General features: G+C 40.9%; 1 protein-coding gene across 1 annotated transcript; it reads left to right on the top strand.

The window, feature by feature from the left end:
* The first annotated feature begins 1,701 nt into the window (after positions 1–1,701).
* Positions 1,702–15,751, top strand: OTUD6B (OTU deubiquitinase 6B). Its single transcript, XM_004597225.3, has 7 exons — positions 1,702–1,787; positions 2,340–2,488; positions 5,883–5,963; positions 8,640–8,952; positions 10,878–10,939; positions 13,753–13,859; positions 15,203–15,751. The coding sequence occupies exons 1-7, from the start codon at positions 1,706–1,708 to the stop codon at positions 15,285–15,287; spliced, it is 879 nt and encodes a 292-aa protein (XP_004597282.3). The 5' UTR covers positions 1,702–1,705; the 3' UTR covers positions 15,288–15,751.
* The last annotated feature ends 9,383 nt before the right edge of the window (positions 15,752–25,134 follow it).

Below are 25,134 nucleotides of genomic sequence, written 5' to 3'. Positions count from 1 at the left end.
AGGGTGGTATCACCAATGAACAACTTCTGTCTCAAAGGTTTCAACATGTTTTACCAAGAAAACTGGTGACCACACTTCCAATACTTGAACTGTTGAGGGACATATTCAATTCAAATCCAAACCATGTTACCAAATATTTGGGTAACATGTGTCCCAAAATGATATAAAATTAACCATCTGGGGGCACAATGGGTTAAGGTACAACTGTGATCCTAGCACTGCACAGAGTGCTGCTTCATTTCCTATCCTGCAGCCTGCTAATGCATCCGGAAAGTCGTGGAAGATAGTCCGGGTACTTGGGACTCTGCCACTCATGTGGGAGACCTGGATGAAATGCTGGCTCTTGGCTTTACCCAGACAGGACTGTTGTAGCCATTTGGGGAGTGGCCCAATGGATGAGATTAAATGCTTATCAAACAATTAAATAAATCTTTAAAAAAAAATCAGAGTACTGGCAATGCTCTTCTGGGCTAAGCCTACTTGACTTCATACAAAGCAGGAAATAAATTCACAGTTCCCAAATAGCAAGAAATAAGTATGATTTGGTTTTGTACTTTAGACAAAACTAAGTAATACTATGCAGCAAGCACATGGCTTTTTAGTTCCCTCAGAATATTCAAATCATGCCCTTCTTCCTCTGCCCCAAACTAGGTAGCTGATTTCATTTAGATAACAAACATGGTTCATGGACAGTCTATAGCCAAGCTGTGAGTTCACTCATGCTGTTACTTCGAGAAGAAGAAAAGGCTCACTTAAAACAAAAACACCTGCATTCGCTCAGGCCAGAACTGGGCAACTCCAAATCCCAATATATTGCGCTTGTCCCTTTGCAGGTAATCTATTTTCTCTGGATAGTTGTAAACTTTTTTTTCTTTATCCTCAAGATCTAGAAACGTTACTAGGTCCGGGTGCTGCTTTCTTTTCGTTAACCTTTAAAGATATTCTGTGATCTGTTTCCAACCGGAGCTCTTGTTTGCTCTTCAGCAGGCTCTCAGCTCCGTTCCCCTTGTCCTCTGTTTCGGATGCTCCCGGGCTGGCGCCCTCCCTCCTCCTCTCTCTCTCGCTCCCGGGAGGCTATCTCGGCTCCTGGTTTGACTTCAGTAATTCTCGGTCGCCTGGCCGGTGCTCACATTCCTGTCAGCTCCCCGGGTCGTTCCAAGCCGCCGGAATGACTCAGCTCGACCCCTGCTACCTCTGCTGCCTGAGGCAGGCATCGCCTCGACGGCTTGGTTCTGCAACCTCCGTCTGCAAGGCAGCCCGACCTCACAACAACCAGGACCCAATTCGCTACATCACGAAGGCATCTCAGTGATTAATGCTGCGAAAGAGCCACGATTTTGTAAACATGTTCCATGTTTCTTTCTTACCTTTTCAACAGATCTCTCACCTAAGGGGGTCACAACACAAACCTCTGGAAGGCTTTCATACGTCATCTCTGCGCGCCAAGGGTCAGAGCCGGCCGGGCCTCCTTGCGTTCTCACGCTCCTCCCCTGCCCCCGCCCCGCTTGTGCAGCGGCACGGCAGTGCGCACGCGCAGAAGCTCATTTAGGGTTTTCCCTCTCCCTATTGGCTCGGTTCCTCCTGGAGGGCGGGGCAGACGTCCAAGTGTAGCCAATGGCGCCCAGGGTGAAGGTTGAGAGTTGAAGGTGTCTGCTCACAGGAGCCGAAACCTTGCTCTGTGGCGCGTGCTGGGCTGCTGGCCGTCATGGACGCAGTGTCGACCGAGGAACTTGATGAGGAGGAGCTGCTGGTGAGAAGGCATCGCAAAGAGAAGAAGGAGCTGCAAGGTGACGGGGAAGCACATGGACGTGAGCGTGGGAAGGGCGCGTGGCGGTGGGTCCTGCGGAATCCCGGGTCCGAGGCTTCCCCCGACTGCCCGCTTGCCCCCTCGGGCTGCCGGGGACCCCTCGCCGCCCGGTGTCGGGCTGAGATGGCCTCAGAGCCCGGGAATCGGGCGACCCTGCACCCCTTCCGGCCTCGCCGCCTCCCTCCCCCTGTCTGGCCCGGGTTACCGGCCCCTGTCCCTCGTGGGTGCGGAGCGAGGCTCCTCAGCTCAGAAGCGATACCTGGAAGACGGGGACCTTACTTCAGGCAGGTTTTTGGTGGTTTTTTTTTTTTTTTTTTGCCGCCAAACAACGCACGTACATGCGAGGTTCTGTTACTGAAGGTGTTTTTTTTGCTGTGAGTTTCATCGGGTCCCTTTTTGGTAACTCCTAGGACTTTTCTGGCTTCCATAATTAAGTTTTCTTTACGCGCCTTCCGTTATGCCTTTATTGGTTCATGCTTCCCATTTCTCCTCACTCTGAGTTTCTCACATAGTGATTTGGGTGCCTTTGCAGCCAAAATTCAGGGTATGAAAAATGCGGTTCCCAAAAATGACAAAAAGAGGAGGAAGCAGCTCACTGAAGACGTCGCCAAGCTGGAGAAGGAGCTGGAACAGAAACATAAAGAGGAGCTGGAACAGTTGAAGCTGAGTGCTAAGAACAAGGTAGGTGGAAAGTGTTTATCTTTGCAACATTTGAAAGCAGCTGCCCCCTTCTGTTAAACTGTGACAGGAGATCCAATGGCTGGTGGAGAATATGCCTCAGTCGTGTGGAGCATCGCCTTTCACTAATGTGGTGGTGACTGGGTTGGCACGGCAGTGTTTTTGTGCGAGAGATCAGCGTAAGGAGGACACTCCTTATTTGCCGAACGATAGCCAGGTGGTCAGGTGCTAGCGGAAGCTCCACCAAATGAGAGTTAGATGATGAGACTTCTTTTTCCAGAGTTGCCATTGAGTAGGATTGTACGCTGGACAGGCCTCATGTCCGTTAGCCTTCTTTTCTCCACGTACAGTGTGACAGTACACCTACTTATGCCATCTGATGCAACTTAAATGAATGTGGGATTTGTTCTCAAGATTTATTTCTTCCATTCACTGGTTGATATCCCAAATGACTGTGACAGTGATGGCTGCACCAGGGGGCAAGCAACATCCTGAGCTCTGACCTGGGTGGCATGGCCCTGTTTCTCCAGATGCGTTATCGGGGAGCCAGATCGGTAGGGGACAAGCCTAGGACTTGAACCGGCACCTCAGCATAGGATGTTGAGACTAAAGGCGCAGCTTGACCTGCTCCGGATTGCTTGTTTATTTTGTGCAGGAGCTGGAGAGACAGATGTTCACTTCCCCAGTTGCCCTGAATTGGGGGAGCAGGGGCAGCCCAGGACCTCAGTCCTAGTCTCCCCAGTGGGAGGTGGGACCCACCTATTGGAACCATCGCCTGGATGTGCATTAGCAGCTGGAATGGGGATAGAGCCCGTACTTGAATCTAGGCGTTGGCACTACTAGACCCAATGCCCCCTGCAAGATGATTTTTTAATTATATGAGTACTTCATGAACAAATTGCAATGAATGAGATTTTATTGATGTTTCTTGGAGCAGTGGAAATATGCTCGCTTTCATCATAACTGTTAGTTGTTACATATGTGTGCCAAGGACTTTGCTTAGCACATATGCATTGTCTCAGTCCAATGTTTCCAAGTGGGAAACAGACTTAGAGTTATTGCGACTTTTCTGTTGCGGTTATAGCAGCTGTGCAGTCCCAAAGGCAGAGTTAGACATCAGAACACTCTTACTCTGATATGTGATTCTGAATTCCATCATAGGTTTGTATTGTGAGGTAATTTATGGCACAGATTTAGGATATGAAGGATCTCAGATTCTACAAGCTCACTCCACATTTTATAATTAGAAACTTTTTATGTCTATGCTGAATTGTGTATGGTATAATTACATTTTGTTTGGTTCGGTTTTGCTCTCTGGCTAATAGCGGAGCCAGGCTTTCTGACCTAATTTACGGTGTCCTTATGTTAAATACAGTCTCAGTTTCTTTCGTGATTGGTCATCAAGAGCCTGTGCTTCCTTGGCTCTAGTATGCCTGATCTCCATGCACCGTGGTGTGATGCTGCAGGTGTTTAATTGTGTTGTCACAGCAATGGTGTTCCTGTTTGTCTATTTTTCTGATAGCAAGATTGTTTTGTTTGTTCTCAGGCCTTTCCATTTTCAGATTTTTTTTTTTTTAGATTTTTCAACTAGAAAAGTTTGATACCTAAGATATTTATTTGCCAACTATTAAAATACAACTCTCATTCTGCTTAGAACTATAATATTTTCATTAACTGAAGTTCGTTTCTTTCCTAACACTGCCTAAGTTCCATGCTACTTCTTTTGTTTTTCAGTTTCTTTGGCTCTTGCCTGTTGTCAGTATGTCCGTTTGTGAATCTTAGCATATTACCTTAAAAAAAAAACTTTTCTAAAAGATTTATTTGTTTCTTTGAAAGCAAGACCCTCAGGAAAAGGGGGTGAGAGGTCTTCCATCTGTTCATCTGCTGACTCACTCCCCAGATGGCTGCCAACAGCCAGAGCAGAGCTAGGCTGAAGCCAGTGGCTCCCACAGTGGTGCTAGGGACAGCTGCCTGCTGCCTCTCCAGGCGCATGGGGAGGAAGCTGGATCAGAAGCAGAGCAGCTGGGCTTCATGCCCGCACACTGATAGGAAATGTAGACATTGGAAAGAGGCGCTTACTGGCTCATGCACAACACAGTGCTGGTCCTGCTCTTTAAAAAAAATCTTGATTTCTAATTTCAGTGAAGTTATAATTGACATTGCTTGAAAATCTTTTTCTGGTTGCTATCTTGATTGATTGATTGAGTCCACTGCTTCTGTGTATTGGAGATCTTGATTTATTTTATGTGCATGTGATGCTAAAAACTGCCTTAATACGGGGCTGACGTTTGGCCTCGTGCTAAGACACTGGTTGGGATGCCCATGTTGCATATTGAAGTGCTTGGTTCCCAGTCCTGGCTCAAATCTTGGTTCTAGGTTCCTGCTAATGCGCACCCTAGGAGGCAGCAGTGACGGCCTCGATGGTTAGATTCTCACCTCCTTCCTGGGAAGCTAGATTGAGTTTCCAGCTCTGCCTTCACCCTGGCCCAACTTAGCTTTGTGGGTATTTAGAAAGTCAGTTAACAAATGGGAGCTCTCTTTCTCTCTTCTCTCTCAAATATTTACAAAATTAGCTTATAGTTGTAATGAGTGCTAGCTCCTCATTCTGATAGAAGTCTAGCCATCATTTGTCTTGTTTCAGCAAAAGAATTGGGATTTGTTTTGATATATAATGCTGTTAAGCATCAACTATATCTTCTATCTGTAGTTAGCAGATAGGAAAAGATAGGAAGAGCTAAACTTTGTGCAAGGTTCTAGAGTGAAGGTCATTGGCTCTGACTAAGGTGGAAAAGGCCTCTCCTTCCCTACTTGGGATTATAAAGGTAGTAGTGAACTGACCAATATGTGTAAGCAGATGGATTAGTTTTCTGTAATTGGAAAGTTGAACATATGACTCCCTGAGTCGGGTTCCAGTTACAACAGGAACACTAAAATATGTGTGCAGTTATTGCGGGTCTAAAGCAGGCGTGAGGTAAGAATGAATTTTGCTTTAGTTTGGACCTTATCCCAAATTTATCTTAATATGTATGTGTAAATAATTCTGAAATCTGAAATCCAAAGCACTTTTGGATAAGAGATAGTGAAGCCTAGAATGTCAGTTCAGAAAAGGGAAGTAGTGAATGAGCTGGTACTTTCAGAAAATACAGTTTTTAGGTTGCAGTGGGCATTTCTGAAAGGAAGAAAAGTCTGTGGAATGAGCATCTTTGAAAGGAAACTAGTAGGACACATTCTCCCATAAAACTAGGAAACACACAGATGCCAGATGCCGTTACTCAGATTTGAAATGTACAATTAGATGTATTTATACTTTTCAGGAATAATTTAATAACCTAATACTTCTCAGTAATAACTTAAAAGAATGTTTCATTGACAAAGTCATACTTTTTGTTTCCTTCAGATAGATTCTGTTGCTGATAACCTTTCCAACTTGGTACTGGAGAATCAGCCACCACGGATATCCAAAGCACAAAAGAGACGGGTATGATTGTCATGTCATCAAGTAGACAGGTTTGCTCTGTGAGTGTACTGTATCAGAGGGAGTGGCGCAATGGCTCAGTTGACTGATTCTTCCCTTGCAAAGGCTGGTTCTCTTATGGCCACCCATCCAGCCTCCTGCTTTCCCAGAGCACGTCTGGGAAAGTGGCAGAGGATGGCCAAAGACTTGGGACCCTGCACCCATGCGTGAGACCTAGAGGAGGCTCCTGGCTCCTGGATTTGAATTGGCTCAGCTTCAGCAGTTATGGCCAACCGGGGAGTGAACCAGTAGATACAAAATTTTTGTGCTCTGTTCTTCACTGTATAAAAACATGCCTTTCAATCAATCTTTCTTTTCAGGAAGAGAATAGTAATCAAAAAGCGTGGAGTTTCTTCTCGGTAGACTGCAAGTGGCGTTTATTAGGCACTTGCCCTGTGCCAGACGCCACACTGAGTTGCTTGTATGAGGTTTTATTTTGTCTGGACAGTAGTTCTGTGGAGGAGGATTTTTTTTTAATCATTTTACAGAGAAGGATATAAGCCCAAGACAGTGTATGGCTTTAATTTCACACAGAAAGGGGTAGTGCAAAGGATTTTTTTCTTTTTCTTTTGCATATAGATATTTTCCAGACTTAATAATTCAGAATTTTCAGAATATGGATCTATGTTGTCTGATGTACAAGTCTGGTCAAAACTATAGTGTTAAGTGATGGAAAATGGATTAGAAGTTAAACAAGATATTTTGCTATAAAAATTGAGAAAATAAAATAGGTATCTATATAATGTTTAATGGTTAATAAAATTCAGAGAAGGAAAAATTCATTTTACAAAGTGTTAAATCGTGGACTGTTAGTTAAAGGAAATAGAATTATTATTTTTAAAAGATTTATCTTTATTGCAAAGTCAGATATGCAGAGACGAGGAGAGACAGAGAGGAAGATCTTCCGTCTGATGATTCACTCTCCAAGTGAGCCACAACAGCCGGAGCTGAGCCGATCAGGAGCCAGGAGCCTCTTCCGGATTTCTCATGCAGGTGTGGGGTCCCAAGGCTTTGGGCCATCCTGACTGCCTCCCCTGGCCACAAGCAGGGAGCTGGATGGGAAATGGAGCCGCTGGGGTTAGAACTGGCGCCCATATGGGATCCTGGTGCATCCAAGGCAAGGACTTTAGCCGCTAGGCCACTGCACCGAGACCGGATATAGAATTATTTAGGTAGACTTTTTCAAGTAGGAGAAACGGGATATACAAAAAGAAAACAGGAGTGAAATATTGCTAAAGAGGAAAGTGATTATTTGGAAGTAGCAGTTCTCATAGGAATGAAGTTACATAGGTAACATTCTTTCAGTTCGAAAAACTTAAAAAAAAAAGACTTTATTTGTTTAGTGTCAGTTATTATTTTTCTAACATCTGATATTTTCTAAGATTTATACATCTTCTTTTTTTCTTTTTTTTTTTTTACTGTTATTATTGGAAAGCCGGATATACAGAGAGGAGGAGAGACAGAGAGGAAGATCTTCCATCCGATGTTTCACTCCCCAAGTGAGCCGCAGTGGGCCGGTACGCGCCAATCCGATGCCGGGAACCAGGAACCTCTTCCGGGTCTCCCACGGGGGTGCAGTGTCCCAATGCATTGGGCCGTCCTCGACTGCTTTCCCAGGCCACAAGCAGGGAGCTGGATGGGAAGTGGAGCTGCTGGGATTAGAACCGGCGCCCATATGGGATCCCGGGGCTTTCAAGGCGAGGACTTTTAGCCGCTAGGCCACGCCGCCGGGCCCAAGATTTATACATCTTTTAAACTAGCTTTGCACCTTATCATTTATTAGCCCATAAGGTATTGATAAGTGCAGTTAAGTATTGGTTGAGTTTTAATTTTATTTTTATGACTTTGGGGAGAAAATGATACCTATTTTGAAACATTTTGTGAATATTAAGTAACTCACTGATGCCAAAGTTTTGACACAAACTCTGGAAAACTAAAGGGTGGCAAATGCTAGGGTTGTTTACCATGTGAAGTACTGCGGTTTGTCTCTAAAAAAGTTAAACTGTCTTTTTTTATGTGAAATTTGGTTGACTTGCGTTGTATTCAGACGTTTGTGCTGTTTCTACAAAGTGTTGTTTTTAAATAGTTGTTATGCTTGTGAATTTCATGCGATCAGCAAATTTAGATTGTACAGTATCTTGAGGTTGTCTAGTTTGACTGTTATTTCTTTTCCTTTTTTCTCTTTTTTTAAAGATTGATTTCTTTTTCTTGGTAGGGCAGATATACAGAAAGAAGGAGAGAAAGAAATAGTGATATTCCGTCTGCTGGTTTACTCCCCTAGCGGCCACAATGGCCAGAGCTGAGCTGATCCGAAGTCAGGAGCCAGGAACCTCCTCCAGCTCTCAGAAGAGGAAAGCAAAAGGGGCTTGAATTAGAGAATAGCTTAAGTGCTTATTCTTCTCTCTAAAACTGCCCGAGGAATCTTCTGGAAAGTAACAGTGCCATCTTGTGTTCTAAGAGTTTAGCTCCTGGTAAATCCAGGTTGTAGGAATGAAGTGAAATTGGTTTTCTTACTTCTGTCAGAGTTAGAGTTGGCAGGAAAAAAATGAAGAACCTACTGAGACTTACACTCGGTTGGGAAGGTGTTACTGCTGTGGATTCTAATCGGTATCACTGACCTCTCCTCTGTGGCCTTCTCAGGACAGAAAAGCAGCGCTGGAAAAGGAGAGGGAAGAAAGAATAGCAGAAGCTGAAATTGAGAATTTATCTGGAGCCAGACATATAGAAAGTGAAAAGCTTGCCCAAATCTTGGCAGCTAGACAGCTGGAAATGAAACAGATTCCATCGGATGGCCATTGCATGTACCGAGCCATTGAAGATCAGCTGAAAGAACACGACTGTGCTCTGACCGTGGCCGCCCTAAGGAGCCGGGCGGCTGAGTACATGCGAAGCCACGTGGACGACTTCCTGCCATTTCTAACAAACCCCAACACGGGACACGTGTATTCTGCAGGTACTGCGTTCGTCTTTGCCATGTGTTGCTGTTGATGATTGTGCTTGTGGTTGCTTTTAAACACAGTGCTTCTGGGACTGTAGCTGAGAACAGTCTCTTTGGTCCTTAAAAGGGGAAAGCAAAATCATGTATTTTAGGCAAATTATTTCCTATAATTTTAATAGGCGCCAATACTTTTTTTTATTATCTCTTAAGTACTTAACTATTTAGTTATTGAAACGTATTGATTGTTTCTTACGTGATAAAACTGGGAATAACAGTAATCATTGTTGTGGAAGAATGGTATAAATTCATTCACCATAAAGGAAAGTGAGCCTTGGCCAGTCTCTGAAAGTATACAGAAAGTCTTCAAGAAGTTCTTTGAAAATACATACAAAAGACTATGCATGAATTTAAAAAAACATTTTTATACCAAAATTAAGCTTATGTCTTAATTCAACTTTCCATGAAAGTTCTGTAATAGCCTCATATGGTGGTCCTGAAAACTGTAAGCAGAGAATACTTATGACAACTAATTCCTCCTTTAACTGTTTACTTAGGGATATTTAATCCTGTTTAAGGCATAATTTCAGATTAGTATTCAAGCAAAATAGGATTTTTATAAGATCAGAAAAAAAAGACCCTTTAGGACTTTTGAGAAGCAAGACAAAATAGTAATGGTGAGAAAAAAAATGCATTTTTAGCAGATGAGGACAGAGAGCAATGAAATTTCTCAGCATGTTTCCAGGGAGTAGAATGGAATAGAGGGAAGTCTGTCTTTGCAAGAAGATGGGTGGCTGCGTCTGCTGGGAACTGATGCGACCCTGATGGATAGGAGAGGGGGAGATTCAAGCTGGTTTCCCTTTCCTGGAGGCCACCCTTCAGGAAAGCAAGGTAGAGTATGGCACAAAACAGTGGAGAGTGATCACGAGCTATCAACTAGGTCTCCTTTAGCGTGTGATGGCCTAAGGTGTCTGTTGAAGGATACCAAGAATGAATGTGCACACAACTTGTTCTGTACTCATCTAATTTCCCATAGGTGTCATGCTATATCTGTTAATGCATCTCTTGTTATTTTAGGTCATTATCATTTTTTAAGTTGCCAGAATTCACTAGGGCCCATCTCTTTAACATGGCAAATGGCTCCTTATATAGTATATTTCCAAAATGATTATTAAATCACTGAAATTCCCCACGGCTGTGAGATGTGGGGTAAGAGATTGAATGTGCTTTTATTAATTTAGCTAGTGTTATTTGAAGGCCGCAGTGTGCTAGACAGAGTGAACATGTGACATACTTTTCTCCTAGGTTGTCATAATTTCTCTCCGTCTCAGACCAGGAAGGATAGTTGTGGCTGGTTTTAAATTTAATATGCTATGTAAAAAAATTGTGTATACAAGATACACTCATTATAAACTCTGTTTAGGTCTTTTATTTTTCCCCCTAAGGTTGGTCTCAAAAGCCTTGATATTGCTGATACACGTACATATAACCTGAATGAGTCTAAAATAACAAATGGTGGCATATTGGGATGTTATTTCTGGGGAAAGTTTCAGCCCCTTTGTTTATCTTCCCTGATTTTCTTCTCACATTTCTCATAGAGTCTTAGAACAATCCTGCTTGTATCGAGGCTGCGTATTTTAGTTTTCTCTGTTATTTTGAGTTTCAAAACCCTTGTCAAGATAATGACCAGGACAGCCACTTTGAGGGTCATTGCCTGTAACAATAGAGAAAGTCCCTGGGCTTTAAGCTGAGGGCTGGAAGTGGAAGTGGTTTGCTTTGCTTGTGGGTGGATAAGTAGCAGAAAGAGTGGATTAAGTTTGATCTGAGATGTAGATTAAGCTCTGGAAGGTTCTGGGGAGGAAGGAGTGTGGGAACTATACAGGAGATAATGTGGACTGAGTTAAGAGGATTACCAAGTGCACCTTGTGATCTGTTCTCCACAGAGGAGTTTGGGAAGTACTGTGAAGACATTGTAAACACAGCTTCGTGGGGAGGTCAGCTGGAGGTAAGCTTGTGGTTATATTTGCTCTTTTTCTGCCCACAAGGACACTGGGCGTGAACATTGTTACCTTGCTAGGTTTTTTTCTTTTGTTTGTTTTGAAAGATTTATTTATCTTTACTTGAGTTAGAAAGAAAGGAGAGATCCAGGGAGAGATTTTCCATTCACTGGTTCAGTTCCCCAATGGCCAGAGCTGAGCTGGTCCAAAGTTGGGAACCGAACCTTATTCTAGGTCTCCCGCATGGGAACAGGGGCCCAAGGCCTTGGGCTATCTTCTGCTGCTTTTCCAGGTCTTTAGCAGGGAGCTGGGTCAGATATGGAGCCCCCAGGGTTAGAACTGCAGGTACTGGCATGCTGTGCCACAGCGTGCACCCCGCATCCTCAGGTTCTTCCCTGGAGGAAATGAAGAGCTATTTCATTAGCTCCACATGGTAAAGAAGATAGTGTTCTATCTATACAAGTTTTTTGTTGTTCCTTCTTTGTTTTGCATCTGTGATGCTACTACTAGCAATATATTTGATTTTCTGGACTTTTGAACGTGAAGCTTTTACTCTAGTGAAGTAAAATTTATGTTAATAGCTCAGCTGTTGAAAATCACTTTTGGCAAAGTAACTTTTTTACATCAGAAATAGTAAGCAATATTTTTGTATGAAATTATATGTTTATGACAGGAGGTGAGCCAGCCACTGCCAGGTTCAGGTTCAGGTTCAAGTGTTGCCTTCCCCTTGTGTTTGGTTTTATGAGCTTGGAGGCGCCAGCTAGCCTCATGAATTCAGTTTTAGTTACTGAATTGGATAATGAAGTCTCTGTATGTACTCATTTGCAAACATTAACGTGTTGCGTTCCATTGTCCTGTGTGTGTAGGAACCTATGAAAACTTAAATGTGAAAACTTAAATGTGTCATGTTATGGTATAGAAACTTTATAGTAAACATTATGTTTAAATATTCACATAATTGAAAATTTGGGATTTTGTGTGCCAAGTAAGGGGGAGTACATGCATAAAATGTTTACTATAAGGTGAGTAATGAATCTGACACTGTCATTATTCTTGGTATTTACTGATTAGGCATCTTCCATCAGCTGTAGTTTTAACTATTTCATGTCCAGATACTGTTGTTTGAAGATCTGGAGGGTGTGAAGTGTTTCACATCTTGTTATTAACGGTTGTTTTCATACCTCTCCACTAGAGGGAGCTGTGTCCATTAGGTTTGTATGCTTCCTTTTATGACCACATTAGACATAAAAATGGCTGAATTTTTTTAATAAGTATCATCAACTAATGTGAGTATTTAGAAACCCACCCAACTCTTTTTAAATTAACAAAAGCTTTTCAAAAGTATACTTTGAAACTATCCACTTATGAATTAATTCAAAATGAGACATACTGTTAACAATCACATGCAGTAAATTTAAAGTTTAAGAGAGAAAAATCTGTATGACTTCTGGACTTAGAAGCAATGGTAGAATTTCCAGGGCTTACTTTGCACCTTCCATTCTTTATTAGTTTTTCAAAATGTCATTTTAAATATAGAAAATATAACAAGTGTGCCTCAGCACCATTGCAGAAGACAGACTATGTGATTAAATTGACCAATATGCAGCAGGGATCCCTTTTCCATATTCCTGAAGGAACTTTCAAACCCCTTCCAAGGCCCATGTTGTTGATAAGTGTCCTTATGCCTCATCCATAGACCAGGGCACTTTGATTGAAGATTTAACAGGTAGTTTGTTTATGAACGTGGACTCTAGGAACAGATTTCCTTTTTTTAGCACAGGTCATTTACTTTCCTAAAACTTGAATATGATATATCTCTTAACTTTTTTTTAAGATTTGTTTGTTTTTATTGGAATGTCAAATTTATAGAGAGAAGAAGAAACAGAGAGAAAGATGTTTCGTCTTCTGGTTCACTCCCCAAGTGGCCGCAATGGCCGGAGCTGAGTCAATCCTTTGCCCAGAGCCAGGAGCTTCTAACAGGTCTCCCAGATGGGTACAGGGTCCCAAGGCTTTGGACCGTCCTCCTGTGCTTTCCCAGGCTGCAGACAGGGAACTGGATTTAAAATGGAGCAGCTGGGATATGAACCGGTGCCGGTATGGGATCCTGGTGTGTGTAGGCTACCATGCTGGGCCCCATATCTTAACTTTTTTTTTTGCTTCAGATTCCAGGTCTTTAAAAAAATAGTAATATTTATTTCATAAAGCTGTGGGGAAAACCGAATGAGTCCATGCACATGGAGTAAGTAAGAGTGCTTGATCGTGAAACATCTAGAGAAGATGAGCACTGATACTCATTATTGACCGTTAGTATATCTGTTCTGTAGGAATAGAGTCCTTAACCGGAAGTACAGTTCACAGCTGCCTCTTCCTTTGTCTTGACAGTTACAGAAGTTCTCAACCCTGGTGTCTTGTACATTGGACTCAGCTGAAAAGCTTCTAGAAATAGTTTTGCTACCTGCCCTTGCGTGAGCCCGGTGCTTGGGCTTTCAGTCTTCCTCATGGAAATTTCTAAATATACCATAAGCAGAGAAGACTAGTATAATAAACCCCATCGGCCCATCACCCCGCTTCATTAACGTCAGTGATACTTTTAAAAAGCTGATGGGTAAGGCTTAAATCCTCTGTATTTGATTTAATAGGTATTAGATTTGTTTATTCAACAAATATTTGTTTGGTGCCAGGCTTGCCCAGGGTTGATATGCACTGATGAACAGAGAGCCTGTGTTTGCTCTGTTTATACTCACTGCACTAGCTTATGACCTGGATAACATTTTTATTTTATTATCTTTACTAATCCTTTTTCCTCCCTTCTATCTTGTAGCTGAGAGCTCTGTCTCACATTTTACAAACTCCAATAGAGATAATACAGGCGGATTCTCTTCCTATTGTAGTTGGTGAAGAATATAAAAAAAATCCATTAGTACTTGTGTAAGTACATAGAAACTTTTGCTGCTTTATTTTTCAGAAGTCAAAATAGTATTTAAAAGTATAGGTTATATATGTTGATTAATCAAAGCCATTACTTTAAGCTAACTTAATTTTGCTTGTTTTATAAAACCAGTTATGGAACTAGAAAACATTGTTAAAATATGTGATTTAGTTATGTAAGAAATTATTTTTGTGCGACACATCAACGATAAAGTTATTTTTAGGATGAGTTTGTATATTCTCCTAGTTTGACATTAACAATGCTAAAATTTTTAACAAGTGTAAAGGCTAAAATATGCCATGTTTCCTCTTTAGAAATTTTTGTATTATAAAAATATACACAATCGAAAACTCTCTGCATGAAAGATTTGCTGTTGGTTGTATTGTTTGTTAGCCAAGCCTATTAAGATAGTCATTAAAGGCGTGGGTTTAGGTAAAGAAGCTTGTTGAACGCTTGGAAGCCCAGCCTTTGCACTCTCCTCTGGTGACTGAACCAGGTCATGACACCTTTCCAATGGTGCTCTTTTTTTTTTTATTTTAAGATTTACTTTGTTTGAAAGGTAGAGTGACTGAGAAGAGGAATATAGCGATACCTTGCTTTTCTTGGTTCACTCTCCAAATGCCTAATGCCAGTTGGACCAAGAGTCTGACACAAGGAGCCACAAGGCTGCTAGGAGTTCAAGCGCTGGAGCTGTTCTCCCCCATCTGCTAGGTGGGCTGGCAGGGAGCTGTATCCCCCATCTGCTAGGTGTGCTGGCAGGGAGCTGTATCCCCCATCTGCTAGCTGCACTGGCAGCAAGCTGTATCCTCCATCTCCTAGGTGGGCTGGCAGGGAGCTGTATCCTCCATCTCCTAGGTGTGCTGGCAGGGAGCTCTATCCTCCATCTCCTAGGTGGGCTGGCAGGGAGCTGTATCCCCCATCTGCTAGCTGCACTGGCAGCAAGCTGTATCCTCCATCTCCTGGGTGGGCTGGCAGGGAGCTGTATCCTCCATCTCCTCGGTGTGCTGGCAGGGAGCTGTATCCTCCATCTGCTAGGTGTGCTGGCAGGGAGCTGTATCCTCCATCTGCTAGGTGTGCTGGCAGGGAGCTGTGCGGAGGTGGGATTGGAAGCATGGGGTATCTGGGACTTAGTCCGACACTTTGACATGACATATGTGACAAGACCCAAGAGGTCTGCTGTGCCCAGCACCAACCTATGAACACTTAATCTATTGAGTGATACTCCTGTGGATAAGGCATGTAAAGTCCTTTGCTTGATATGCAGAATAAACATTTATTCTTATTATAAGTTATACGTAATATGTTACTTTCATAAAATCTACTTATTCTGTTTTCATTTTAGATATATGAGACATGCGTATGGCTTAGGAGAACATTACAATTCTGTTACACCGTTGGTGAGCACGACTACTAAAAATTGCAGCTAGTTTGTAAAATGCTGGACAATTGTATTTTAGCACGGTGCGCCAAGCTGAGTATTCCCAAGTGCTGGGTTTGTTCTAAACACTACTGAAAAACACAACTACCTTAAATCAGTTTTATGGTAAACGTACTAATAGGCTTTTTAGAAATACATCAGAAACAAACTTTCCCCATTGTCCTCTCAGTGTTACTCAAGAAATTGTAGGGCCACTGTTGAAAACATTGTTCCTAGACCAGGAGGGTGCTCTGCTGACTTAAGGTCTTGGGCCTCCTGTCCTGTGTCAGAATACATTTGAAATGATTTTAGTTTTTTTCTCATTACTGGATGCTCTCGAAGAATTGAAATGACTTAATATCTTTGTCGTTACAATACTGTAGCGTGGTGACAGCAAATTCAATGAATGCGTATAAAATGAACTTGATTTTGGTAACTTTGGTATGGAAGGGATGGATGCAATGAGATTTTCTATATAAACTATCCCAGTGCAGTTAAAGAGCTTGCTTACCTTAATCATTAAAAATTTGGAAGTATTCAGATAGGGAACCAGTTGTTCATTTCAAAGCAAAAATCCAAGAGCAAATAGCTGTTCCCTGTCAGACTTAAACCTAAACAATGAGAGATGAGTGTTTTATATGTAACTGTAAAAAGACCTTACCAGATACTGTAGTTCTAATTCATTTGCTGTTCTTAAACTTCAGAATGGAGCTAGTACCATTGTTTCTTGCGTCACTCCATAACTGCAAATTTTTGTGTTTCCTTGCATTTCTTTTGTGACTTTCTACCAAGGGACGTTTTATCACTGCTCTTACTCTGTACCATGCACAGGAAAAAGGGTCCAAGGCCACATTTATTTACAATTCTTCGCTGCTTTTCCAACTTGTCTTACAGGATTTGTTTTTTTGCCTTATGCTTTAGGATTGGACGAAGACCTTGTTGTTACTTTATTAGCCTTATTGATGTCACCTTCGCACAAGCTCGAATATCTGAGAGTTTTTCTGTTGAAAGCCAGTGTTGGGTGCTAAGGCCTCCAGAGTAAAGCCAATGTGCAGTCACTTTCTATGGGAGTGGCTTCCGCTGCTGTCTTCAGGTTACTCATGACAGTATTCTTTCGAAGAGGATAGTCTCCATTTATACATGTGTTGTAATTTGTCATATTATGGAACATATGTTAGGAAATTTAGACTTTTTCAATTTGATTTTCCTCAAATTGGAATATTTCAACTGCACGATTCATCATGCTTGTAAAGTAAGACTTTTTACTCCATGAATACCGCCAGTATTTTTATAGTATGAAAATGGGGTCTGAGTCTCCCCTGCCTCTCCTGACTGTGTGGAGGACTGTTAGGTCTGCAGTCAGCTCGAGCAGGCGGTGCTTCCTGCGGCCACTGCCGTTCCAGGGGAAGGCTTGTCCCGCCCGCCACGCCAGATACGTTCTGAGGGCTGTCTTGTAACACTTGATGTGAATTTTTTGGTAGTCTGAAATTTGTAAATGAATTAAATTGTAAAAATGTAAGTACTCTGGGCTTACTTGGAAATAATCTATTGCTTTAAAATGAAAATATTAGCATGACAAGCAGTAACACAAAATGTAATGTGGCCTGCTTACAAATTTCAAGATCTCAAATATTTGGGAAGAAACTTACTAGTAGATTGTATTTTTCTCTAACAAGAGTTAGAATTTTAATTATTTATTTGTTTTTGTTTGGTTTTTTTTTTATTATTATTTTAGTAAAACCTAAGATAGCCAGTATGGCTTTGAATAAAGTTTATATGATCAGTTTCTGCTCAGTCATGAAGTTTTAGCGATAACCAAAAAATCTTCTAAAAATGACAGATATTAATTTAGTTTTGTTTGTATAATGATGGTCTAATGGAAGTTACGTAAGCTTTCTTTTGCTTTAACTCAGAGTATATGTTAAGAGTTCTGGAATATGTCTTTAACCAGGAATTTTATCAACTTAAATGTGTTTACAACTTGTATAAAACAAAAAAAGAATGTATAACTATAGTGAGCAATATAGTTTTGCTCATATTATATGATGTTTGCCAAAAAAGTAAAAAATAAATGAATTAAATCAGCACTTGCTTGTTCTAATTGTTGTTTTTTTTTTTTAACAATTCTACAATTGAAAAAAGAACATTTATTTTGCTTCAGAATTTTTATTTTAGCTTCACACATAATTGAGAACAGTGCCATGAAAATTCTTGCATTTAAGGGGTTTTCTTTGGAATAAATATGTGAACACACTAAGAGTAGAGGGAGGTAGTAGCTTAAGCCATGACTCTTAGAAATCAGGTAGAATCTTAGAACCTTTTGTATAATGATTGTTTGAGGGCCAGCAAATTTGAAGAATATTCTACATCTTTTAGATCCTAAAAAGGTAAACATTTGTGTGCAAGAATGGAACAGTAAGAAGGAAATTGGAAAGGTGTTGTATACCTAGAATTGTTCCCAGCGTTGGCACTGTTGATGTTCTGAGCCAGGTGTTGTGCGGTCTCTCCCATGAATCTCCAGTCTCTGCTCGTCAAGTTCCTGTAGTACCACCTCCAGGATGGTGAGAACAAACAGTGTGTTCTTAGAGAGGCATTCATCCTCCATTGAGAACCACTCATTAAATCCTAAGTATGATTACTAGTCAAGTTGGGAAATTCTAAGAAAAACCTTTCAGAGCAAAAATTGGGCATAATTATTCATGTGCTTTGCATGATTTTGGCAAATCTGTAATGTTAGACTTTACATGAACTTCCCTTTAATGAGTATTCATTTCAAATCCTTGCCCGCTAAGCAGTGTTTGACTTTTGAAATCACCATGAGTAACATTGAGGATAGACTAGGATGTATTGCCTGAGTCCAGCTCCAGCCGAGTTTGGAGCTCGGGAAGGGTGCGTGGAGTCGGTATAAAGAAAGACACGGACACTGTCACTTGGTTCCCTCTCATAACAGCTTAAGAAACTCCTTTTTTATTTACTCAGACATATGACAAACTTCTACACTAGGGAACTATAGAATTAATTGTTCTATTTTTACTCCAAGGCTAAGGGGGCATGCGCAGACATTTGGTCATTCTGTCTGCACTTCAGGGCTAAGTAGGTGTCCCTAAAGATAATTCTGCAAAATACTGTATCTATATTCTTCAAAGCAAGGCCTTATTCATTCTTCAGTAGTAGCCATGGAACGGCATCCAGCACTCCAAGGCCAAGGCACATGTAATTATCTGCTAATCAGTAATGCATTCCCACCACATTTCTATTTCTACAATTTGCCCATCATTTAATGGGAAAAATACGTCACAAGGAAAAAACATAAAAATCCAAGATAAAAGTTTCAAATGTTAAATTCCCCCTACAACTATAGGCTCTACAACCCCATAAACAGTAAGTAAAAGCATATTTCTTTAATAAAAGGATGCTTATTTCCTCTAGCTAAAAATTATGAAAGTGGCTCCAAAGAAATTGCAGACAGCCTAGCCTTTGAGATCACACAAGCTATTGCCATAGCAGTTTCAGCTCTCACTCCCATCACTTGAATCAATATTTAGGATGTTTATCAAGCCCTTTCCCAGAAGGTGTGCTGCATGTCTGGGCCAGATTCTGTGGCAATGGCTAAGCACCCAATCAGGTGTCCAGAAATGTGAGTTCATTGGTAGCATTTGTCCAAAATTCCAGCTTCTCAGAAAAATTCCCCAAATTAGGAGAACTATTTCCACTGAGCCAACATTCTCCCATGAGAGGAGTACTGGCTGGCTGCTTTCAACACAGCACATACTATTTCTGGCCAATGATCTCCACCTGTTCTGCTAACTTGTATTTCCTGCCTCCATCACACATGCCCAGTTCCCAAGCCAAAATGTTGGCGTTATTGTATATTCTCTATTAACATTTTTGTTTATCCCCTATAAATTAGGTGATGCAAGAGTTTAACTTCTTTGGATCTTCTGAGGGTTTTATTTTCTGATTTATTCATTGCTACTTTTCAATTTAACTTTCTTTGAGATGCACAGGGACAGAAAAAAATCTCCAATGAATTTCTTTCACTCCCCATAAGCCCCCAATGACCCAGGTTGGAACACAGAAATTGGAAGCTGGGTAAGAAATACAGTCCAATTTATGGCTAGCAAGAACCCAATTACTATAGGTATCACTGCTACCTCCCATGTTGCATTAGTACAAAACACGGATCAGGATTGAGAGACAGGTAACAAACCCAGGCAACCCGAGGTGTCATGCAGACCCCTTCATTGGCTTGTTCATAAAAAGCCAAATGCCTGCCCTTCTGTGCTGCACTTGATTTTGACTGAAAATTGCTTCTGATTTTCAGGCTTCCAAGAAATAATATAAAATACATACATGTATGTGTGTGTGCATTTTTTTTCATTAGAATATTGCGAGTTCTATCCAGCCTATGAAATAAATGCCCATCTGCAAGCAAATTGCATTGGCAAATAATATTTAGTATATGGTAGCAGGCTTGTCATAAAACAAACTGATTCATCTTTAAGAAAATTGTGGTATGGAACTCATAAGAGAATTTAGCAGGGAAGCAGGATACAAAATTAATGCATATAAATCAATGGTTGCTAGTATATTACAAATGATTGGCTGAGAAAGAACTTGTGAGTACACTCCCTTTTAAAATAGCAGAGAACAATCTTATGTACCTTGAAATAAATCTAACCAAACATGTTGAAGGCCTCTCTGATGAAAATTAAAGAACATTAAAAAATAAAGGATTTTAAAAGATGGAAACTTACTATGTTCCTGGATTGGCAGGATCAGCATCACCAAAATCTAAGCAACATCCTTTTTAGAAATAGACAAGGTGACACAAAGTTCATCTGGAAAGACAAGAAACCATGAATAGCCAAAACTATCCTAAAGAATAAAAATCAAGCTGGTAGAGTTACAACTCTAGACCTCGACACATACTACAGGGATTTGGTCATCAAAACAGACATACTGGTACAGAAACAGAGAAGATGATCAATGGAACAGAATAGAAACACCAGAAGGGAGCTCACAATGCATAGCCAACTATTATTAGACAAGAAAACGGAAAATAATCCAGGTGAAATGTCTTATCTCTTCAATAAATTCTGTTGGGACAATTGGACAGCAGTCTGCAAAGATAAGCAGCAAGAATCCCACCATGTCACCTTATACAAAAATCAGCTCTAAATGGATTAAAGACCTAAATTAGCACCCAGAAACCACCAAACTATTAGAGGAAAACATAGGATGCATTCTGCAAGAAATAGGCATTGGTAAAGACTTCTAAGAAAAATTATCCAAAGCTCAGGCAACCAAAGTCAAATGGGACTATATCAAATTAGCTTCTGAGGGCCCGGCGGTGTGGCCTAGCGGCTAAAAGTCCTCGCCTTGAAAGCCCCGGGATCCCATATGGGCGCCGGTTCTAATCCCAGCAGCTCCACTTCCCATCCAGCTCCCTGCTTGTGGCCTGGGAAAGCAGTCGAGGACGGCCCAAAGCTTTGGGACCCTGCACCCGCGTAGGAGACCTGGAAGAGGTTCCAGGTTCCCGGCTTCGGGTCGGCGCGCATTGGCCCGTTGCGGCTCACTTGGGGAGTGAATCATTGGACAGAAGATCTTCCTCTCTCTCTCTTCTCCTCTGTGTATATCTGGCTGTAATAAAATGAATAAATATTTTAAAAAATTAGCTTCTGAATAGCAAGGGAAGCAATCAACAAAGTTATGAAGGAACCAACAGACTACACACTTCACGACCTATAGGGGAGTAGTATCCAAAATTTACAAAGAGCTTCAGAAACTCAGTGATAGCAAAACACACAACTCTGAAGAAATTCGGGAAGGAAATGAACAGATATTTTTCAAAAGAACAAATTGAAATGACTAATAGGCAGATGGATCCCTAGCTATCAGGGAAACAAATAAAAATCACATTGAGGTTTCACTTAACTCCAGTGAGATTTGCCTACGTTCAGAATTCTGTTAACAACAGCTGCTGGTGTGGAAGTGGAAGTAAGGTACCTTCCTTTAATGTTGGTAGGAGTGTAGGCTAATGCAATCACTAGGAAAGTCAGTATAGAGAGTGTTATGGTAACTGAAAATTGGTCTGCTATATTACCAGCTATCCTACTCCTGGGGATATATCCAAAGGAAATGAAATCTGCATATAAGTAAGAGACCCATAATCCTATAATTACAGCAATACAATCTATAATAGCAAAGACATGGAAACACCCCAGATGCCCATCGAAAGTGGAGTGAATCAAGAGACTGTGGTACATCTATTCAATGGAATACTGCTGAGCCATTAATGAGATAAATTCTACCATTTGCAAGAAGATGGTCTGAATTGGAGACCATTATTCTCAATTAAAGAAGTCAATCTCAAAAGGACAAATATATCTTCACCATTTTGCCAAGCATTATGCTAAATGTTTTCATATAGTCGTATTTACTATTCATGGGAAGTAGGGGTGATAGGTTCAACTCTAAAAAATGGTGGAAATGAGACCAGAAGTGTTTTAGAATGAATAAGTTGCTCAAGCCATGGGGCTAATACGTGGTGAGGCTGACGCTTGAAAGGATGCCTTTGAGAGTCCAAGGCCTTTTAAGTCAAGCTTGAATTTCCTTATTTGTAAAGAAAATGAACCAAGAGAAACCCAATATCCTTCATAATAGGACATAGGATTTCTATAGTCTTGAGTGCAAGAAGCATCTGTTTCTGTTTGAAAAAATTTACTCAAAAGACCATGCTTTAATTACTAGATAAGTTTGCCAAAACAAATCAAGTTCATTGGTTTCTATGATGATCTATGTTTATGGACCCCTGTTTTCCTTGCATTTTTCTAACTTAAAAAAATTGTTTTAATTTGTTGCAGAGGCCCCTGTCACAGTGAGAATTAACCACGTCCTTTTGTATTATACAGTGTTACTAAGTGGAACAAACCTGTCTATGTTAATAAAGTTAATGATTGTTTTAACTTTAGGGTCCTTGTGGTTTTTGGGTGCTCTGTATTTTATCATTCTCACAGCACTTATATTTCCAAAGTGGTGTATGACTGTTAGCTAGCCATTTCCCACATAACCTCAGTGGAAGAGATTGCTATTCTTTCTTGTTGTTTTACTGATGAGAAGAGAGATACAGCCAGTTTGACTGACTTGCTTAAGTTGACATAAGGCATCTTTAACTTTCTAAATTAACATCTAACTTTAGGTCCTAGTCCTGCAGTATCTCAAAAGATTGACTTTCAGTTTTCTTGCCAAGCGGATTGATTGCTGGGAAAACTCTGGAATCTGACATCCATGAGGCTAATCTCTCTAGCAGAGAATTCAGCAACGCTCTTATTTCCAGATGCCCATCCATGTGGGATTTGTATATAATACAGGCCAAAACTCCTAAGTCTGAAAAGAGCAAACTCACATTTCTCCTTGTACATCTTTCTTCTCAGGCACGGACTGTGCTGTAACATCCCTGCCTGTGCTCCAGCTCTTGATGTGCAAAATTATGGTTCATACCATGATGCAGCATTGACGAGAACAGGTTTAACCACAATGTCACTCACATTCTAATCGCTTCATTAATTGTTTTCTCCCATTTTCCGCCACCTGGTATCAGGCAGAAGCCTCATGGTTGTTGTCCCTGCCTGCAATCTTCACTTCTCAAAACTCTCCCATTTCTTATGCTATGAATGTCAAGTGCTACAAGTGCAAACTTGACTACTGCCTTTCTCTATTATTTCTATATTTCAATCATTTTCTGTATTTTCATATTTCAACAGCTTAGAAAACTTTTTTTGGCTGGTGAGGAACTACCCCTATTGGGGTTAGCTAAAACTTGGTGCTAGCCAAGGGCCCAGCCAGAAACGTGCCTGTAACACACAAGTTACAAGTTCTTGCTCCTATCTTCCTCATCGTCTGTTCCATACACCCAGGACTCATTTTTCTTCTTCCCTAATCATTCCAAGGTCGGGTACCACACAACCAGGGACCATCGCTAACTGCAAATCCTATCAGAATTAACCAAATTGTTTGCCCTACCCTACTTTGTCATTTCTGTGGAAATGCTGGTACAGACCAAGACGATACTCATACTGTTTTCTTCTACCTTCTGATCAGCACCGGTCTGTTCTGAGTGGGCTTCAAGCAGCTACTAGCCTTGTGTTTAGAGACCTGAGTGTAAATTCCTTCTTTCATAAGTCACTTCCATGTCTGTGTGTTTTACCAAATATGATGAAAACAAATGCTGGATGTATTTTTGCTTTATTTGAGACTCTTAGCCAAATGCCGGAGCTGGAACCTCAAATCAGATCTCCCAAGGAGGTGGCAGGAACCAATGTACTTCAGTCTTCACTCCCAGAGTCTGCGTTAGTAAGAAGCAGGAGTTAAGACTCAAATCCGGGGACTCTGATAAAGGGCATGGGTGTGTTAACCAGTGTTGTAACCACTAGGCTACCATTTTAATATGCTCCCTACTATAAATGTTCAGGGGCTTCTATTCCTATAGGATGGCACTCAAAGTGTGTGGTATTCATGGTAGGTCTGACATGACTGGTCTTAAATTTATCTTCCTCATGTCATCTCCCAATACTCCCAGAACTGTGTTACAACTAGTTCTGTTTCTAGCTCTATGAATTTCATGCCATGGAACCTCTTTCTGTTCCTTTTATCTAAATGCTTTTCTCCTTTATATTTATTAACTGGTCACTTCTTTTTCACTCTTGTGACTACACACAACATTCAACAGCAGGAAGTCTTTTGAGCTAACTGAACTGAGTCTTTGCTACTTTATGTATTTACTTGATTAGCATTGACCTTACTGTATTAATGCAAGCCAATTTATTTCCGGAGCTGCACAGGTGCCATAATGGTTCCTGGCACATAATAGGCATTTAATAAAAACTTGATGAATGAAAGGTGTTTACATTTGTAACCTCCATTTAGATCATACACTCCTTAAAGCAAAAACTTGGTCTATTTTGTATGCAATTCTTCTTGGACAGTACCTAACGAATGCTAGTTGATTGATATTTTAATTTCTAAAAATTATTATTTAAATTTTTTTCATGACACAATTTCATAGGCACAAGGATTGCCCCTTTGAGCCTTTCCCCTCTGTTTGCCCCACATTAACACAATAGTGTAGCCCTTCAGAAATAGTCACAAGTACAACATTCTGCTACTTAAGTGTACCATGGAATTATAGGTATAAATGACGGTAGAAAATCTAGCATCTTATTACCAAGATATGCTTAACAGTTTTATTGGGATTCCATCATTTATTCAGGAGTAGAGTTGCATACTGCAACATATGTTCACTTCCCAGTATGCTAGTCTCCATTATACAGTTCATCTGTGAGAGTGTATGCGTAAACACATTTACCTATGTATCTACTTATCTTGTATTTTGCGTGAAGGCGGCCTTAGATCAGAGAGAATGTATGATATTTGTCCTTTTGGGATTGGTTTATTTTACTAAGAGTAATGGTCTCCAATTGGGACCATTTTATTGCAAATGACAGGATTTCTTTTTCTTTCCTGTTTTGCCGGGCATCTGGGTTGTTTCCATGTCTTTGCTATTGCAGATTGTGCTGCTATGACTTCATCATATGCATATTTCTTTTCTTTTAATCTTACGTTTGATGATGATAGTTGAGAAGGGTGCATGCCAATGTGAATTATTGATTAGGGTGAGAAGGGTCAAGGAAACCATTGTTTACAATTTTCTTTTTCTTCTTCTTGTATCTGGGGGCAGGGGAAGAAAAGAGGAGAAGCCATACCCAGCATCCTAACCACATCAGTTCCCAAGGTTGGGGGATGGCCAACCGATTTCATCTCAGGATTTCTTATGTGGAGCATGCTCTGAAGGTATT

This window comes from Ochotona princeps, chromosome 9, assembly GCF_030435755.1.
Source record: "Ochotona princeps isolate mOchPri1 chromosome 9, mOchPri1.hap1, whole genome shotgun sequence".
Taxonomy (NCBI): Eukaryota; Metazoa; Chordata; class Mammalia; order Lagomorpha; family Ochotonidae; genus Ochotona; species Ochotona princeps.
Note: the sequence above shows the minus strand (reverse complement) of the source record. Positions and strands in the feature narration are given on the sequence as shown.

What these genes read in the sequence shown, in the direction of transcription:
- OTUD6B (XM_004597225.3), top strand. Translation starts at nt 1,706, where the DNA reads ATGGACGCAGTGTCGACCGAGGAACTTGATGAGGAGGAGCTGCTGGTG. An exon ending in CGTGGGGAGGTCAGCTGGAG is followed by an intron (nt 10,940 to 13,752) that starts GTAAGCTTGTGG and finishes TCTATCTTGTAG; the next exon opens with CTGAGAGCTCTGTCTCACAT. An exon ending in AAAAATCCATTAGTACTTGT is followed by an intron (nt 13,860 to 15,202) that starts GTAAGTACATAG and finishes TTTTCATTTTAG; the next exon opens with ATATATGAGACATGCGTATG.